Source organism: Equus przewalskii, chromosome 1, assembly GCF_037783145.1.
Source record: "Equus przewalskii isolate Varuska chromosome 1, EquPr2, whole genome shotgun sequence".
NCBI lineage: Eukaryota > Metazoa > Chordata > Mammalia > Perissodactyla > Equidae > Equus > Equus przewalskii.
Window position 1 is genome coordinate 83,717,675 of NC_091831.1, and position 20,139 is coordinate 83,737,813.

Consider the following 20,139-nt stretch of genomic DNA (forward strand, 5'->3'; position numbering starts at 1 on the left):
ACAGTATAAGCATAATTATCTAAAACAAACCAATACACCAAATAATCAAATTTAGGATAAAAACTAAATCTAGAGAGACATACACCAAAATGTCAACTGTGGTTGATTTGAGCCCTAAGTGACCTTTCTTCCTACTATTCCATATTTTCTAAGTTTCCTTTATTGAGTATATCTTACTGTTAAAATATTTTTTAAAGATTCAAAAGAAAAAAGTCAAATTTTATCCCCAAAATTTTCCTTAACTCTTACTTGCTACCACCTGCCTTTGAGCTGAAGTTCTCGTAGAAGACAAAAGAAACCAGGCGAGGCAAATGGGCCTGGTGGTTAAAGAGATGGGAAAATTATGAAATAGGATTTCTTTCAATGGTTATCTATTATTTTGTGAGAGGCAGAGATGGTCAAATATATAATGAAGTCATATTTTCTGCTGGCAAAATTGTTGTCAATTAACAGAGTGAAATTAAACACAATATTTCTTAGTGTTCTGTGAACCCCATGTATCATGACTCTAAGTAGTCCATGACTTTAGGAAGTTGGAAAGTATGTTTTAAATATGCTAAAGATTAATGTAATGTAGGCTTTGGTGCTAAGAAAAGCATTTTGGGAGAGGTAAAATCTTTAGAGTATTATTTTGTAACTTTATAAATTTACACATTTTCTAATTCCAAAAATAGATGTTTAATATGTAATATTTCGGGTTATACATTCTAACTTAAAGACGATTTAAATATCACTCCAATATTATTAAATGTACATGCCTTGGAAAGGATGACGAATCATTTATATGGTTAATCCCTCCTTTTGGGACTCCACTCCCCCTCAACCTGGCATCAAGCTTTGCAAAGGCCTGAAGATTTAGTGACTTCTCACCCCATTGTGGACCCACTCCACCCGCCTACCCACCCCCGAGAGACAATGAGTCAAGTCCAAAAGATCAAGAGAGCACCAGTCACTTCCATCTCCACCTCTCTCCTCCTCCGGGGCTAAGGCTGGCCAAAGAGGAAAACAGCTCCCTGCCAGGCTTCTCCACGGCACGCTGAGCAAAGGCCACAGGCTGTGGAACACTGCTCAGCAGACCTGAAAGCAATGAAGTCATCCAGCGTTTGCAGAACCCAGGAGCTCAGTCTGTCAGCATCAACACATCTTCCCACGGAATTAATAAAAATGTTGACATCAGCTGAGACCACCAGGTCCTTCATCATCACCACAGTCATGCAAAATGGAAGTCCCTCCAATTAATTCCCCTTTCCTGTGGCATTCTCACCCCATTTCTGCCCTGCACGCTCCCCTCCCGGCCCCTGACCATCACACACCCTCCGACAGCCATCCTTTCAGCTCACCCTTCACACTGTTCCATTGTAGAGAAACACCCTAAACCCTGAACCAATTTGAGTAACGTTCCAGCAGTCTTCTTGTCTAAACCAAAATCTGAGTGCAAGCTGCCCTTCCTCCCACTCAGCAAACGCAAAGCATGGAAGCCATGCTTTGATCACCAGCACAGCTCTCTGCCCTCTTTTGAGGGTATGTCACCTGTTGCCACCTCTCTCTCCTTGTTTCTGTCACCTATCGACCTCTTGGTTACTCTTCCACACTGACTACAGACTTTGGAACCGGGTTCAGAATCTTTCCACCCCTTGTTTGGGCGCCATTCTGAGCAATCCACTTCCTGTGTAGCTGACCCCTGTAACACTCTAGTTTCACTGTTCCCTTATCTCCTCAGCTCCAGAACCTCCACCTTCTCTCCACTTCAGACACCTGTTCCATAGCCAGATCTTGCATTCGGTTTTAACCAGCAACCGTTCTTCCTATTTCATCTTTAATTTAATTTAATCTTAAATTCCAATATCTAATCTCAACCACTTCATATCCCAGCAGCTACTTTCAGGGTTTTGTGTGTGTGTGTGTGCGTGTGTGAGGAAAATTGGCCCTGAGCTCACATCTGTGCCAACCTTCATCTATTTTGTATTTGGGTCACCGCCACAGCATGGTTTGATGAGTGATGTGTAGGTCCATGACCGCAATCTGAACTGCGAACCACAGGCTGCCGAAGCGGAGGCGTGAACTTAACCACTATGCCACCAGCCAGCCCCTACTTTTGGTTTTCATTTGTTCCCTACACAGCCACAACTCAAGGGCCCATCACTTCAAACACTCTCACTACTGAAATCTCTTGCCTCCCTTTCTGCCACACTGGCCCAAAAAACCCAGATCAAGATCAATCCAGTTGTTCAACTTGTTTCCTCAGACACTCAGGTTGCTGAGCCCTGAGAGAGACAGAAAAAAATCACTCACACAACTACATATACCAGAGCCATGAAAAATGCGTTATTACAATTCTTGTAAGGAATCCCATTCAGTTAGCCCTCTCATTTCCCTCAATGGCCTTCTCAAAATTCTCCCTTTACCCTCCAACTCTCCCCTCCAATCGCCATCTCCTTCCCTTATAATCTCAGCTGATGATGTTCCACTTCCCTGAAAAGATTCATCAAGCGTGTTGATGCCCCAAATTCCTCACCTCACCCGCCCAAACCCTCTTCTCCATAGACACCATCCCTTCCTTCTTTATTCCTACTGCAACGGGAACCACATTCCTATTCCTACTCAAACCCAGTATCTTCACTCCACTCCCTCTAACCTTAAGGATAATGTTCCATCAATCTCACACATGCCATCTTTTCTCTGTTTCTTCAACTTCTCCCTTTCTACGGACTTTTTCTGTTTTGCATATAAACATGTCAAAGTCTCTCTCATCTTGATACAACGTGCCCTCTATCTCCTATCTCACATTTCTGCATTTTTTTCATAACTAAGCTTTTTGAAAGGAATGTCCTGACTTAGCGTTTCCACTCTCTCCCTGTCACTCACTCTTCAGTCCTCGGCCATCTGGCATTTCTCTCTACCACAGAGGTCCCAATGAAACCTTCTATGGAAGACGATGGATGAGCTACCTACTGCTCTGTCATTATATTAGTTGACCTAGCTCCCACATCTGACACCACCGACTGCTCTTCTCTAAAATTTCTCAGTCTTCATTTAACAACATCTACTGAAAACCTACTTTATGATGAGAACTGGGGATAAAATGATGAACATGACACAGTCGTAGCCCTCAAGGACCTTAGAATCAAGTGGGGAAAGCTTCTACAATAATTCATGTTCTTTGCACTTCGATCATTCCTTCCTTCCCCTGCTCAACCCTTAGATACTGATATTCTCCCAGGCCTCCCTTCTCTGCTCTTCTCGCATCCATCCCAGGATTACCGTATTTACACTACCTGTTCACTAATGATGACAAAGCACATATCTCTAGCTCAGAATTCTATCCTGAGTTCTGGACCCATTTACTCTCTATGAGAAGATACTGGTACTTGCATATCTTGCAATCTTGAGAGCATCCTTTGATGTATAAAAGTTTTTCATTTTGATGAAGTCCAATTTATCTATTTTTTTCTCTGGTTGGTTGTGCTTTGGGTGTCACATTTAAAAAACCATGGTCTAATCTAAGATCATGAATATTTATACCTATGTTTTTTCCAAGAGTTTTATAGTTTCAGCTCTGATATTTAGGTCTTAAATCCACTGAAACCATAATTCTTGAAAGCTAAGAATTTCAATTGCCGTATCGAAGGGCTTTTGAAATTTTAAAATCATGGCTTTAAATATCACAAACCAAAGCAAGCAAACTTTGCTGGCAGAGTTTACCCAGAGGAGGTGGCCGGTGAGGATGAAAGTGCAAATCTCCCACAACAACTGAGGGGATATAAAACCCTGGGGAGGAGCACAGAGAGAAAGAGGAGGGCAGTAGACAGCTTAGATAGAAGCTCAGAATTCTTGCCTCCTGTCCCATCTGGGGCTAAGTCTTGGGGTTAGGAAAGGTGAGAAAAATCTTCAGGATATTTGTGGGGGAGGACCCAGAATAAAAGATAAATATGTTTTCCCTTCTTAAGTTATGGACCGGGGACCTGCAAGCCTTTTAGCAAAACCTTGCACCTGACACTGCATCAGTGTGGCAGGGCAGCAATAGCCAATGACACACCCAGACCATATGCCTGAAAAGCTGCCTCAGAGTATCACGCATGCCAGCATGATGGAGAAAGCATGAAAGAGTTTGATTTGGGCCAATGGGCCCCAAAGAGCCTGGGATTAAGGAGCACCCAGTAGGCATTGACCTGTTGACCAGAGGTCATGGCAGCAGCAGGGACATCAGAATCAAGATGCACCAGAGCAGACAGTGCTACTCAAGATTAAGCCAGGCAAGGCACAACTTAACAACCGCCAAGGACACAGGATGGCACAAAGAGGGGACGCCCCCCTCCTCAACGCCAGGAAAAATTACAAGACTCTCTATCAATAGCCTGCACCTCAGGAAAAAAAGGGGAGAGCTAGGTGGAAAAATAATATTTATCCAAAGGACTGATTCTTTACCCAAGGGTCTGAGTTAACCTGGAATTAACTAAGTTAAACCAGAAGCTACTGACTTTATCCTAAATTGGCAAGATTGTTTTCCATGACCCAGTAGAAATAAGAAGCTCCAGAACTAAGGAAATTTTAGTTATAGAGGAATAAAGAACGTTACGTCTTTGTACATTCATATTTGTTTACAATAACACTCCTCACCATCTAACCTCCCCACTAGAATGGAAGCTCTGTTCTTGTCTGTCTTGTTAACCATCCATACCAGGGTCTGGTCAATAATAGGTGTTCAATAAATAGTTCCTACATGAATGAATGAATCAGAGTAAACTGTGATAGACAAAACAAACTGTAAAATCTTCTGATAAATGCAAGTATTAGAGAGCTCAAACAATTAAAAGTAGACAACCACCACATTTTAATTTGGATATCAAAGTCAAAGAAAACACCAAAAATAAGTTTTTGTTTTAAGAACAATGCAATTATAGAGTTTTAGAAAGATGGCATGTAAAATCATAGGGTGCTGTCTCCAGGCTAAAACCATTTAAAACAGAAACGAACAAATCCAAAAAAACGCCAAGACAAGTTTCTACAAAATTTTTAAAAAATAATTTTAAAAAAAGTGCACAGGAATAAAATTTGGCCTATAAAAACTTTACTGAAGAACAAAAGACTGTTTAAATATAATGGAAGATGCTCCATACTCTTTTATGATTAAACACTAATATATCAATTCTCCCCATATGAATCTATAAATCTAATGTAACTCCAAAGAGAATACAAAAGGCTTTTGTGTGTTCTTAAGTTAATCACGATGAGTCTTAGACATACTTAAATATATAGATAACAACGTAAGTTCCAGTTTTCCAAAATGATGAGCTAGATTCAAGCCAACTCTTCCTATGACAACACTAGGTAAAATATAAAAAGCAAATTATTTTTTTTTAAAGATTTTATTTTTTTCCTTTTTCTCCCCAAAGCCCCCCGACGATCAGTCTTAGACATACTTAAATATATAGATAACAACGTAAGTTCCAGTTTTCCAAAACGATGAGCTAGATTCAAGCCAACTCTTCCTATCACAACACTAGGTAAAATATAAAAAGCAAATTATTTTTTTTTTAAAGATTTTATTTTTTCCTTTTTCTCCCCAAAGCCCCCCGGTACATAGTTGTATATTCTTCGTTGTGGGTCCTTCTAGTTGTGGCATGTGGGACGCTGCCTCAGTGGTTTGATGAGCAATGCCATGTCCGTGCCCAGGATTTGAACCAACGAAACACTGGGTCACCTGCAGCAGAGCGCGCGAAGTTAACCACTCGGCCACGGGGCCAGCCCCTAAAAAGCAAATTCTTAAAAGTCGCTAAGTGATAACAAGGAGCAAGGAATTACCCAGCTAAAACTGTAAGAGAAGGGGCCAGCCCAGTGGCATAGTGGCTTAGTTCTCGTGCTCTACTTCAGTGGCCCAAGGTTCACGGGTTTGGATCCCGGGTGTGGACCCATACACCACTCATCAAGCCATTCTGTGGCAGTCACCTACATACAAAATAGAGGAAGACTGGCACAGATGTTAGCTCAGTGACAATCTTCCTCAAGCAAAAAGAAGAAGACTGGCAACAGATGTTAGCTGAGGGCTAATCTTCCTCACCAAAAAAAACAAAACAAAAACACTGTAAGAGAAAACCACCAGGAATCTGGAGTAAGTTAGCACTGGAGCTGCTTTTGATCTGAGGGCATTTGATTATGAGGAAAAACATAAATTTTTGTTTGATGGTGTCATAGGGTATGGCGAACATAATTCAAAGCACAAGACCCACAGAGAGTATTCCCACAATAACCTGTAACCCTAAAGGGCAACACCCTCAGGGTAACAGTCATCGAAAGCAAACGAATCCCTGAAGTCTTGTAACCAAGGTTTGTAATGTTTGACGGAAGAGGGACTGCAAATCTTCAATTAAGGTGGCACTCTCCCTGACCCCAGGCATCCATACAATGAAGCACAAAAAAATGAACACAAAAAGAGCAGATAAGAAACATGAAAGATAAAGTAAGGCAGGATAGAATGGGGTAGAGACAGGATTTGAAGAGATAACAATCGAAAATGTTCTAGAACCTATGAAAGATCCCCACCTCCAGATTCAAAAATCGCAAACAACAAACAGAATAGAGGATACCAGTAAAGACAATAAATTGGTCCTATGAAGAGACACACCATCTGGTGAGCGGCCCTACCTGACCTCCAGCCATTCCTCCTCCTGTCTCACCCTCATTCCCCGATAGACACACATACACACACTCCTTCTATTGGAAGAAGATGCCATCTAGGACTTTCACAGCTAGAGAGAAGTCAGTGCCTGGCTTCAAACTTCAAAGGACAGGCTGACTCTCCTGTGAGGGGCTAATGCAGCTGGTGACTTTCAGTTGATGCCAATACTCACTTACCATTCCGAAAATCCTACGTGCTTAAGAATTATGCTAAATCTACTCTTCCTTATGCTCTAAATGGAACCACAAAGCCTGGATGACAGCACATCTGTCTACAACATGGTTTATTGAACATTTGAAGCCCACTCTTGAGACCTACTGTTCAGAAAAAAAGATTCCCTTCAAAATATTACTGCTCACTGACAACCCACCTGGTCGCTGAGGAGCTCTAATGGAGATGTACAATGAGATGAATGTTGTTTTCATGCCCGCTAACACAACATCCACTCTGCAGCCCATGGATCAAGGAGTAACTTTGACTTTCAAGTCTTATGATTTAAGAAATACATTTTGTAAGGTATAGCTGCCATAGATAGTGAGTCCTCTGATGGATCTGGACAAAGTAAATTGAAAACCTTCTGGAAAGGACTCACTGTTCTAGATGCCATTAAGAACATTCATGATTCATGGGAAGAGGTCAAAATATCAACATTAACAGGAGTTTGGAAGAAGTTGATTCCAACCCTCATGGATGACTTGAAGGGGTTCAAGACTTCAGTGGAGGAAAAAATTGCAGATGTGGTGGAAACAGCAAGAGAACTAGAATTAGAAGTGGAGCCTGAAGACATGACTGAATTGCTGCAACCTCATGATAAAACTTTAACAGATGAGAAGTTGCTTTTAATGGATGAGCAAGAAAGTGGTTTCTTGAGGTTGTATCTACTCCTGGTGAAAATGCTGTGAAGATTGGTGAAATGACAGCAAAGGATTTAGAATATGACATAAATTTCGTTGTTAAAGCAGTGGCATTGTTTGGGAGGACTGACTCCAGTTTTGAAAGAAGTTGTACTGTGGGTGAAATGCTATCAAACAGCATTGCATGCTACAGAAAAACCGTTCATGAAAGGAAGAGTCATTTGATGCTGTGAACTTCATTTTCATCTTATTTTGAGAAATTGCCACAGCCACCCCAACCTTCAGCAACCACACCCTGATCAGTCAGCAACCACCACCATCGAGGCAAGACCCTCCACCAGCAAAAGATGATGACTTGCTGCAGGCTCACATGATGGCTAGCATGTTTTAGTAATAAAGCATTTTTTTTTTAAGATTTTTTTTTATTTTTTCCTTTTCCTCCCCAATGCCCCCCGGTACATAGTTGTATATTCTTCGTTGTGGGTTTTTCTAGTTGTGGCATGTGGGACGCCGCCTCAGCGTGGTTTGATGAGCAGTGCCATGTCCGCACCCAGGATTCGAACCAACGAAACACTGGGCCGCCTGCAGCGGAGCGCGCGAACCTAACCACTCGGCCATGGGGCCAGCCCCAGTAATAAAGCATTTTTTTAAAATTGAGGTCACACTGGTTTACAACATTATATAAATTTCAGGTATGTATCATTATATTTTGACTTCTGTATAAACTGCATCTTATTGACCTCCAAAAGTCTAGTTGCCATCCATCACCATACATGTGCCCCTTTACCACTTTTGCCCTCCTCCAACCCCTTTCCCCTCTAGTAACCACCAACCTATTCTCCTTATCTGTGTGTTTACCTTCCACATATGAGTGAAGTCATACACCTTTCTCCATTTGACTTATTTCACTTAGCATAATACCCTCAAGGTCCATCCATGTTGTCAAAAATGGCAAGATTTTGTCTTTTATTTTATAGCTAAGTAGTACTGCATTTATATATATATGTATACACATATACATACACCACATCTTCTTTTCATCGTTATCCATTCATCCACTGATGGGCACTTCGGTTGCTTCCAAGTCTTGGCTATTGTGAATAATGCTGCAATGAACATAGGGGTGCATATATCTTTTCCAATTAGTGTTTTTGTGTTCTCTGGATAAATACCCAGAAGTGGGATAGCTGGATCATATGGTACTTCTATTTTTAATGTTTTGAGAAATCTCCATACTGCTTCCCATAGTGGCAGCACCAATTTACATTCCAACCAGCAAGGCACGAGGGTTTCTTTTTCTCCACATCCTCTCCAACACTTGTCTTTTTCTTGTCTTTTTAATAATAGCCATTCCAATGAGTGTGATATAATATATCTCATTATAGTTTTGATTTACATTTCCCTAATAATTAGTGATGTTGAACATCTCTTCATGTGCCTGTTGGCCATCTGTATCTCTCCTTTGGAGACATGTCTGTTCAGACCCTCTGTCCGTTTTTTGATCAGGTTGTTGCTTTGTTGTTGGTGTTGAGTTGTATGAGTTCTTTTATATTTTGGATATTAACCCCTTATCGGATATATGCTTTGTAAATATTTTATCTCAGTTGGTGGATTGTCTTTTCATTTTGTTGATGGTTTCCTTTGCTGTGCAGAAGCTTTTTACTTTGATGTAGTCCCATTTGTTTATTTTTTCTTTTGTTTCCCTTGCCTGAGGAGACATGATATTAAAAAGATATCGCTAAGACTGATGTCAGAGAGTGCACCGCTTATGTTTTCTTCTAGGAGATTTACAGCTTCGGGTCTTAAATTCAAGCCTTTAATCCATTTTGAGTCTATTTTTGTATATGGTGTAAGACAGTGGTCTACTTTCATTCTTTTGCATGTGGCTGTCCAGTATTGTCAGCCATTTATGGAAGAAACTTTCCTTTCTCTATTTTATGTTCTTGGCTCCTTTGTCAAATATTAGCTGTCTGTGATGTGTGTGTTTATTTCTGGGCTCTCAATTCTGTTCCACTGATTTGTGTGTCTATTTTTCTGTCAGTACCATGCTGTTGTGATTACTATAGCTTTCTAGTATATTTCGAAATTTGGGAGTGTGATACCTCCAGCTTTGTTCTTTTTTCTCAGGATTACTTCGGGTATTTGGGGTCTTTTGTTGTTCCATATAAACTTTCGAATTCTTTCTCCTATGTCTGTGAAAAATGTCATTGGGATTCTGACTGGGATTGCATTGAATCTGTAGATTACTTTAGGCAATATGGACATTTTAACTATGTTAATTCTTCCAATCCATGAGCATAGAATATCTTTCCATTTCTTTATGTCTTCTTCAATTTCTTTCAACAATGTCTTATAGTTTTCAGTGTACAGGTCTTCCAACTCCTTGGTTAAATTTATCCTTGGTATTCTATTCTTTTTGTCAAGATTGTAAATGGGATTGTATTCTTCTCTGTTAGTTTGTTGTTAGTACATAGAAATGCAACTAATTTTAGTATGTTGATTTTGTACCCTGCAACTTTACTGTGTTCATTAATTATTTCTATAGTTTTTTGGTGGATTATTTAGGGTATTCTATATACAGAATCATGTCATCTTCAAACAGCATGTAGCATTTTTAAATTAAGGTATGTACATTGGTTTTCTTAAGACATGATGCTAAGGCACACTTAATAGACTACAGTATGGTGTAAACACAACTTTCATATGCACTGAGAAACCAAAAAATTTGAGTGACTCACTTTATTGCAATAATCACTTTATTGCAGCGGTCTGGGACCAAACCCGCAGTATCTCTCATGTATGCTTGCAAACAGTTCATAAGTTTTAAATTGTGCACTGTTCTGAGCAGCGTGATGAAACCTCATGCCATCCCACTCCATCCAGCCGGATGGATTCGCCAGAACGTGAATCATCCCTCTGCCCAGCATATCCACACTGCATGCTACACGCCTGTTAGTCTCTTAGTAGCCATCCAGGTTATCAGATCAACTATTGTGGTATTGCAGTGCTTGTGTTCAAGTAACCCTTATTTTACTTAATAATGGCCCCAATGCACAAGAGTAGTGATGCTGGCCATTTGCATATGCCAAAAAGAAGTTCTTGTTGTTAATCTCTTACTGTGTCTAATTTGTTAATTAAATTTTATCACAGGTATGCACGTATAGGATAGAAACATAGTATATATACGGTTTGGTAGTATCTGTAGTTTTAGGCATCCCCTGGGGGTCTTAGAACATATCCCCCATGGACAATGGGAGGCCTACTGCATGCCAAATAATTAGTATTCAAAATAATTCCATTTTCTATCTGACCTAGAAAAAACACATGATGGTAGGGATCAATACTTGCTTTAATTTGAGCCTTTCATCACAAACTTCCGTCATTCTTGAAGTCCTGATAGTTCTTCTCTCTCTGTATTAGCACTGACATACTGTTGCTCACCGACACTTCATTCTTTTTTTGTTTTAATAGGTCACCGGAACTTTCATTGTGGACGGCTGGCAGATATCAATCCTACAATCTAAGATGGAATCCTTTTGTGCTTCATTGGTTTCAGCTGGCTCTCCAAGAATGCAGTCATAAAGATTCTACCTTTGATGAGGAAACTGAGGAGGACAAAGCTACGTAAAGGGCCCCTTTACGTAACCACCCCACATATCTTCAAACAGTCTTCTCCCATGGCCAGGTAATAAGGTACAACTGAAACCTTACAATGTTGTAAACTGTTATGAACTCAATAAAAACAAAAAGTTTTATCCCAAGCTGTGCTTCTGATAGTATGTTACCATAACACAGAGACTCCAACAAGACTTTCACTTCTGCCCTCAGCACAGAGACAAGAAGAACTTCTAATTTCAACACAAAGGCCAGAGTAGTCCTCTCATTAATTTAAGCCACTTGCCTCTGCGTTACACTGACAACAATAAGTTGTTGATGGCACCTCCCTCTGAAAATCTGTTGAAATTATTTGAGCACTTGATATTTCATTATCATTTCCCCGTTTTCCCCACAAGTTGAGGATGGGTTTCTGTTCTGTCCACTGGTCTGGCAACAGAGTAAACACCACAGCATGGAGTTATTGCCTTACAAACTGTCAATGGTAAAAAAGAAATATTCAAAAAAAGGAGGCATAATCTTAAAACTGTCATCATCAAAGAAGATCTCAAATGGAACTTAATCTGGAAATTTCTCAATGTAGAGAATATGAAACATAATGATAGTTTCCAAATGGAATTAGAATCTGCAGACTTCAGGGGCTGGCCCCGTGGCTGAGTGGTTAAGTTCGCGTGCTCCCCTGCAGGCGGCCCAGTGTTTCGTTGGTTCGAATCCTGGGCACGGACATGGCACCGCTCATCAAACCACGCTGAGGCAGCATCCCACATGCCACAACTAGAAGGACCCACAACGAAGAATACACAACTATGTACGGGGGTGCTTTGGGGAGAAAAAGGAAAAAAATAAAATCTTAAAAAAAAAAAAAAGAATCTGCAGATTTCTAAACGCAGAGAACATGAAACTGCAAGCATCATAATTCCCAGGGTCACATTTAAGAGTGTTTCACCCCTCTTAAACTGCACTTGTATTCTAAGGAAATAGATTATCACAGTAAGATGGCTCAGAGCAGGTCAGTATCTTCCGTGCAAATAGGGCAAACAGCGTCGGTTGCCAACTTTACAATTACTCCTTCCACCCTTCCTCCCTTGCTAGCAGAGCCTGTCTATACTTCAGAAGCTCACAGTGCCAGAAAGTCCTCCTTCTAGCCTCCCTCACAGCAAGGGCACGGGCATATAACCCCGTCCTAGCCACCGCAGCCTAAGAGAGCTGAAGCTGGCTGGCAGGCCTTTGGAAAAGGTTTTCTCTACCAATAAAGCAGGATGCATGGGCGGAAACTGCTATTCTTCTACACAAGTACTTAGTTGCTCTGCATGTGACCCCTGGCACGGCTGTAGCACTCCTACAACCATGAGGAAAGCTATCACCAACTCACTGAGTGCAACACCGAGAAAAGCACTTGGGTCCCTGATGGTATCACTGAGCTCTGTACCAACAATGAAATACCCTTGCCTCCCGCTCCTTGTTTCATAATAGTTATCTTAGTTTATGGCTTTAGTCTAAGCCATTTTTATGCGGATATTGTTACTTGAGGGCCAAAGCATCCTAAGCAACATAGCTAGCAAATATCTGTTCACGCCATGCTATCCGGATCAGGAAGTTAGGTGGCTGCTACTTAGCTGACTCCAGCCATCACCAGTGTCTCCACCTTAAGCCCTCCCGCTTCATTCAGGTTTTTCTTTTCTACCTTTCACTAAGAAGCAACTCATTGTAATTATACTCGCATCTATACTTCCCAAGAAAGTCTGCAACTCTTCCATGATGGTCAATGGAAAGGTACTTTTTGCTTCTCCAGTCTATTTTTCAGTTACGTCTGCTTTGAATAGCATCACAGGCGTGTCCCAATTTTTAGCTTACACTTTCTTTCTTACTATTCAAATGCCAATTCCATATCGAAATTACAACAGATCTAAAATTTCCAGAGAGAAAATGCTAAAGATAGAACAAAGATTTGCTTTTATAGAGGGTCGTCCACACAGATCAATAAATGGAGCTGAATGACAAGCATCTGAATGATGAACAACTGAATGTGCCATTCTTTTTAAGGAAATACAGGAAAACAAAGGACATAAGAATATACAGGACATAAGGATATACAGGATATATAAGGAAAACAAAAAAATTAAAAAACAGCAAAAAGAGAGAGACATAATGAATTACATAGAGGAGTGTTCATAATCCTACCTCAGTAGTTAATTTTTAAGAGACCTCACTTGTTTCTTGCATGCTATGCTTACAGGGAATAAGATCCTACTATGATTTTTCATCTTTTACTCACAACATGGAAAGAACCCTCAAGCAAGAGTTGATAACACCTTTGTTGAATAGTATTCAGCAATGCAGCAACATGAAAACTTAAGCAAACTAGCCAAGCAGATATAACTGACATTTGATTTACTAGGAAAAAAAGAGTTTTTTAAGAGGAAAAACGCAACAAACCATGACATTTTCAGATCCTTTTCTTTGATATAGTTTTCTTTATCGTTTTTTGCTTATTACAAAAACATGTTCAGTAATGGGAAAAAAATCAAAATCACAAACTTTTCTGAAAATTAATTAGAAACAAAAAAGCAAATATTAGAAAAAATTGTCCTGAAAACCATGGCATAAAGCTTCTAAAACCAGTACATGGTGCACCAAAATTACCAATACTTAAAAAAAACAGAACTAGGGGATATTCTTTTTCAACCAAACTACTGTTCGAGCCACATTGCTGTGATGACCAAACTGCTTTTAACCAAAGTGTATGCTCCCCTGCCTTTTCAAACCACGCTCTCCTTTATCTTCAGGCCTTTGCATATGGCCTTCCCTCAGCAAAGGATACTCTTCTCTCCCCACACCCATCTGGCTGATTATGAAGGACTGATAAGCACTTGTGAACTAAAACCTATTAAAATTAGTAACCTGAGAAAAAAAAAATCAAGATTTTTAGTTCCTTGTTTTAAAAACCCTTATTTAAAAACCTAAGTATTTGATCTGTGATATCATTTGGTTTCTTTATATCATTTTTAATACCTAGATAGGGTAACAGTTTATGTCAAATATGAACTAAGCAATTTCATAGGAAAACAAAATTCTGATTACTATTAAGTTCTTTCTAAGTTCAAATTCGCTACTCTTACTTTAGAAGGTAAAGTAGTCCTGAGATGAAGGAGTTTGAAAACTGATGTACTGTGTAACAGGTTATTCACTATAGCCCTGCTGTAACTTCAACATATTGGAAACAATCTACAATTCTATTAATTATGGTACATCCATACAATGAAATACTATGCAAAAGTAAAAAAGAATAAGGAAGAAAAATAAAATAAAATAAAATACACCCAGATTGGAAAGGAAGAAGTAACATTCTTTCTATTTCCTAATGAGATGATCTTGTCTATAGACCCTACTAGAATAATTATCAGAACTAATAAATGAGTTCAGTAAGGTTGAAGCATAAAAGATCAATATGCAATAATCAATTGTATTTCTGTCCAATAAACAATCTGAAAATGAAGTTAAGAAAACAATTCCAGTGATAACAGCATCAAAAAGAATAAAATACTTAGCAATAAACTTAACAAAAGAAGTCCAAAGCTTACATTCTGAAAAGACAAAACATTGCTGAGAGAAATTTAAAAAGACCTAAATAAAGGAAAAATCTCACGTTCTTGAATCGGAAGATGCACTATTGTTAAAATGGCACTACTCCCCAAATCGATCTACAGAGTCAACATAGTCCCAAACAAAATTCCAGCTGGATTCTTTGCAGAAATTGACCACCTGATCCTAAAATTCACACAAAAATTCAAGAGACTCAGAATAACCAAACAATCTTGAAAAAGAAAAAAGTTGGAGGACTCACAAACTTCCCAATTTCAAAACTTACCACAAAGCTACAGTAATCAAGACAGTGTGGTACCAGCATAAGGATAGACACATGGACGAGTGGAAAAGAACTGAAGAGTCCAGAAATAAACCCTCACATTTAGGTCAACTGACTTTTGATAGAGTGTGAAGACATTTCAATGGGGAAGAAACAGTCTTTTGAACAAATGGGCTGGAACAAAGGGATATCCACAAGCAAAAGAAAGAAATTGGACTCCTTCCTCACTCTATATACAAAATTCAACTCAAAATGGATCAAAGACCTAAACGTAAAAGGTAAAACTATAAAACTCTTAGAAGAAAATATAGGTATAAGTCTTCACGACCTCCAATTAGATGATGATTTCTTAGACAAAAGCACAAGCAACAAAAGAAAACATTTATAAATTGAACTTCATCGAAATTAAACACTTTTGAGTTTCAAAGGACACTGTCAGAAAAGTGAAAAGAGACCCACAGAATGGAAGAAAACACTTGCAAATCATATATCTGATAGGAGATTTGTATCTAGAATACATAAACAACTCTTACAACTCAACAATAAAAAGACAAATAATCCAATTTAAAAATGAGACAAGGATGTGAACAGACATTTCTCCAAAAAAAGATACACAAATGATCAATGAGCACATGAAAAGATGTTCAATGTCATTAGCCGTCAAGGCAATGCAAACCAAAACCAAAATGAGCCACCACTTCACAGCAGATAATAACAAGTGTTGGGGAGGACAGGGAGAATTGGAACCCTCATACAGTGCTGCTAAGAATTAAAATGGTGCAGCTGCGGTGGAAAACAGTTTGGCAGTTGCTCAAAAGGTTAAAAACACAGAGTTACCATAAGACCCAACAATTTCACTCCTCGGTATATATACCCAAGAGAACTGAAAACATATGTCTAAACAAAAACTTGTACAAGAATACTCATAACAGCATGATTCACAATAGCCAAAAAGTAGAAATAACCCAAACGTCCATCAATGATGAATGGATTAAAAAAATATGATATGGCCATACATAAATACCATAAATACCATTCAGCCATAAAAAGAAATATTGATACATGCTTTGACATAGACAAATCTTTAAAACGCTATGTTAAGTGCAGGAAGCCAGTCACAAACGACCACATTTTGTATGATTCCATTTAAATGAAAAGTACAGAATAGACAAGTCTAAAGAGAAAGTAGAAAGTATGTATTACCTTTCCAAATTAAATTATTCTTAAAGACGACTATGTTGTTCATGCATTAATATGGTCTGTCTTTTATATGGTATGTCTTTCTAAATCCTAAAATAATTTTAAAATATTTTCTAAAAGCACAAAAGCATGCTAAGGATCAAGGAGAAAAGACCTGGAATCATAAAAGAGCTGAGGAAAACTCATAAAGCTCAAAGGCAGAAAAAACGATTTGTCTTTGTTGAATGCTTTCAAATGACCCAAATTCCCTTCAAGTTAAATTCTGGCCTCCTATTGAACTGAAAAGTGCTACCAATAATTAAACTTTAATTTGCAAAATATTTGTATATTTTAAAAAAGCAAGCATCAATGTAAAGCTGAAACCCACTAGCCTTTACATTGCAGTAAATAATTCACACTAAATGCAACAAACACTTAAAATATTTTTTGGAATAGTAGAAATAGCATAAATTTTGGAGTCAGATACACGGGTTTGAATCTTAGCCTGCTATTTACCAGCCAGGTGAGCGTCAACAATTTACTTGGTCTCTGTGAACCTCAGTTTCCCCTTCGGTTAAACTGATAATTATAATTCCTACTTTAGTGTGAAAATAAACAATCCAACTACTTACTAAACGGGAGGGGATGGGCGTTGGGGTTTGAATAATTTCACTCTTTTTTTTTAAACCTCTCTATACTGTTTGAATTTTTTACAACTTGTATATGATTTAAAAACATAATGAAGATTTTAAAAATAAAAACATCTCCTTCATAGGGTTCTTGCGCAGCCATTTTATAAGACATGCGCATAGGAGATTCTCAATTAAAAATAATTCCTCGCTCCTTCCATAGCCTTTCCAGTGTCTTGAATGTAGGTGAACAAACTTGGAAGAAGCAAAGGTAAACATTTATTTTTCTGAAGGCTATGGTTGTAAAAAAAGAGACAAACTAGGGCAATAAAACTAAAGTTTTAAGCCACTTTCCTCAAAACATACCAAAGAATTTAAGCTGAGGAGAAAAAATTTCCACGTTTACTGATGCCAATCACTTTATTCTGAAACTTCAGGGATGCGTGTGTGTGTGCGTGTGTGCGTGTGTGTGTGCTGTAAAATGATAAGACTATGCAGTGAAAAGAGAATTTGGTACCTTAATCCGGACCAATAAAACAAAATGAGGATTCAGCTCAGAGAATACTTTTCACTAAAAAACACAATACAAACATTAATAATGACTATCATTTATCCAGCAAATGAGCTCCATTTTTTTTTGCTTTGAGAGTACAGTGAGATGGATGAATGTATTAACTGATCCAGGTTGCCACTTGATAATTTGCAGTACAGTGTGAGAACTAAGAATGTTCTCTTCCACATTCTAATAGATGACTTAGGCGAATGTCAGGAAGCAACCCGTTTTGCCAGTCAAAAAGATGCCGTTTTAACACCATCAAAGTACTCTGGGACCTCCGAAGCTGGCCCTGTGGCCTTCAGTAGCTTGTCTTGAAGACTGAGTCATTACACAGCATCTACCGTACCCACCGGAGTGTATAACTCTAGCATTTCTCAGCAAGTATGCGGGAGGACATAATTAAGCCCTCGTGTAAAGTTTCCACATCCTATTCTGGACCATTTCATACATATATGACTGAGAAAGGGCTTCCCGGAGTATCACTGCCTTTCTGTAGCGTCCTTGTTTTTAGGCCACTTCAAGAACACACATGTGAAGAGGAGCAGCACAGTCAGTAAATTTTAGAAAGATACAACAATGATTTACATAACAGTTTTATGTCAACATCGAGTGGTTGCAAGCGACAAAATGAAAAACTTAAAAGCGGTGGAAGCCAGTGCTAAGGGATCCGTCACCCCCAGGCCTTCCCCTTTCCTTCCTGCAAGCCGCCTCCCAAACCCGGGCCCGGATGACACCAAGATCTTCGCCGCCGCCTCTCGGCCTCGGCGCCCGGCGCGCGCCCTGGGGACCGACGGGGACAGGCCCGCGGGGGGGCAGGATGACCGCCTCGCCCGAGGGCGCGCGGGCGGAAAGGAGGGACACCCATGACTCACGGCCCCGGGCCCGCCGCCAGGCCGCACGGCCTTCCCCCAGCGCGGGCCCCGGACCGGCCTCGCAGCGCCCCCCGGAGGCGGGCGGGCGCTTCCCCGCGCAAGACCCCCGCCCCGGGGGGACCCCTCCCCGCGCAGGCCCCTCCCCGGGGCGACCCCTCCCCAGGCAAACCCCCTTCCCTGCGCAGGCCCGCAGCCCCGGGCAGACCACCTACCCGCGCAGACCCCTCCCAGGGTCGAGGCCCGGGCCGCGCACAGACCTGAGACGCCGCCTCCGCGGAGATCCGGGAGGCCCGCGGGGGTCCGCGCCCCTCCCCCGTGCGCGCCCCCGAGCGCCCGCCGGCACGCGCGCCGCCAGGGAGGCCCCGGAGGCGGCGGCGGAGGCGGAGGCCCGGCGCCCTGGGCGGCGCGCGCCCGCCCTGCCATTCACAGGCGACGTCGGCCCGCGGCTGCCGGGGTCCGCCCTCCCGGTTCGGCGGCGAGCGGCGGAGGGGAGGGGACAGCCGGGCAGGCAGGAAGCTGCGGCTTAAAAGAGCAGCCGGCGCCGGGCCCGTCCTCCCTCCCGCCGCCCCCGGCCTCCGCGAGCGCCTCTCCGCCGCGGCCTCCGCCCCGCCGCCATGTACCGCTGCCTGGGCGAAGCGATGCTGCTGGCCCGCGCCGGGCCCGCCGCCCTGGGCTCGGCAGCCGCCGACGCGGCCTCGCTGCTGGGCCGGGCCCGCGGGCAGCCCGCCGCCGCCCCGCAGCCGGGGTTCGTGCCGCCCGCGCGGCGACACTACAGCGAGGCGGCGGCCGACCGCGAGGACGACCCCAACTTCTTCAAGATGGTGGAGGGCTTCTTCGACCGCGGCGCCAGCATCGTGGAGGACAAGCTGGTGGAGGACCTCAAGACCCGGGAGAGCGAGGAGCAGAAGCGGAACCGGGTGCGCGGCATCCTGCGGATCATCAAGCCTTGCAACCATGTGCTGAGCCTGTCCTTCCCCATCCGGCGCGACGACGGCTCCTGGGAAGTCATCGAGGGCTACCGGGCCCAGCACAGCCAGCACCGCACGCCCTGCAAGGGAGGTGAGCCCCTCGCGCCCGCCGGCCGGGCGGGCACTGTCCCCCTCCCACGCTCCCCCTTCGCCCCCGCCTCGGATGTGGCAGGCTCGGGGGGAGAGGGGTTTTTCCACCTTAAAGCCACCAAGTCATTAGTCCCTCTCCCTCCCCCGGGAGCCATCGTCCCGGGTTTCTGCATATGTTGATCCCGGATGCAGAAGAGACACTGCACCGCTCTCCTTTTGATCCTGGTGTGTGTGACACACAGGGTGGGTCCTGACGGAATGCACTCCTAGAAAAGGGAATGACCAGCCTATCTGATTGTGTCTCTGCAAGTTTTTGTGGGTTTCTGTGACTCATCCGAATGCAAACTATGAAATGATTATTTTCGCTTTTTTTCCAATCTTTTTTTTTTCATGAGTGACAGATGATACAGGAACGTGCAAAATGAATTGCCTTCCAGGTGTGAAATCTAGACAGTTTTATTAACCCAATGAATTAACTAATTATGCGTTGATCTTTTAAGTGAAGTTGTTTTTGTACCCTGACGGCTTCTGTTTTGTACAACAACAAAAATGTGATACGTGAGCGGTGTAACATCTCTGATGAATAACACCGGGCATCCTGACAGTAAATCTAGATGGAGCAGGATCGCCCGCCAGCCAATGGAATGAAATAGCCCTGGGGGTGTGTACTAGTCTTAGCTCGCACCAGATTGGAGCTTGGGGAAAAGATCAAAGTAAGTGAAGAAAGGAGCTGAGTGGGTTACTATTTGGTAGTTACCAAGTTATTCCGTATTTTAAATTTTTGAATGTCTGTAGATTTGGCTTCTGCAGTCAGATTGCTTTCTTTGAGCAAATA

At 41.8% G+C, this 20,139-nt stretch overlaps 2 protein-coding genes across 3 annotated transcripts in view; one reads left to right on the forward strand and one right to left on the reverse strand.

The window, feature by feature from the left end:
* The window catches only part of SHLD2 (shieldin complex subunit 2), a 92,052-nt gene extending 73,358 nt beyond the window's left edge, over positions 1-18,694 (reverse strand). Inside the window, exon 1 of one of the 2 annotated variants that reach the window (XM_070569471.1) lies at positions 18,459-18,694. The gene's annotated coding sequence lies outside the window, so the exon portion shown is untranslated. The remainder of the gene's footprint in view (positions 1-18,458) is intronic. The other variant, XM_070569454.1, reaches the window with a different exon arrangement.
* The window catches only part of GLUD1 (glutamate dehydrogenase 1), a 34,867-nt gene continuing 33,350 nt past the window's right edge, over positions 18,623-20,139 (forward strand). The window contains exon 1 of the mRNA XM_008519282.2: positions 18,623-19,305. Within this exon, the coding sequence (XP_008517504.2) occupies positions 18,861-19,305 (445 nt within the window). The 5' untranslated portion in view covers positions 18,623-18,860. The remainder of the gene's footprint in view (positions 19,306-20,139) is intronic.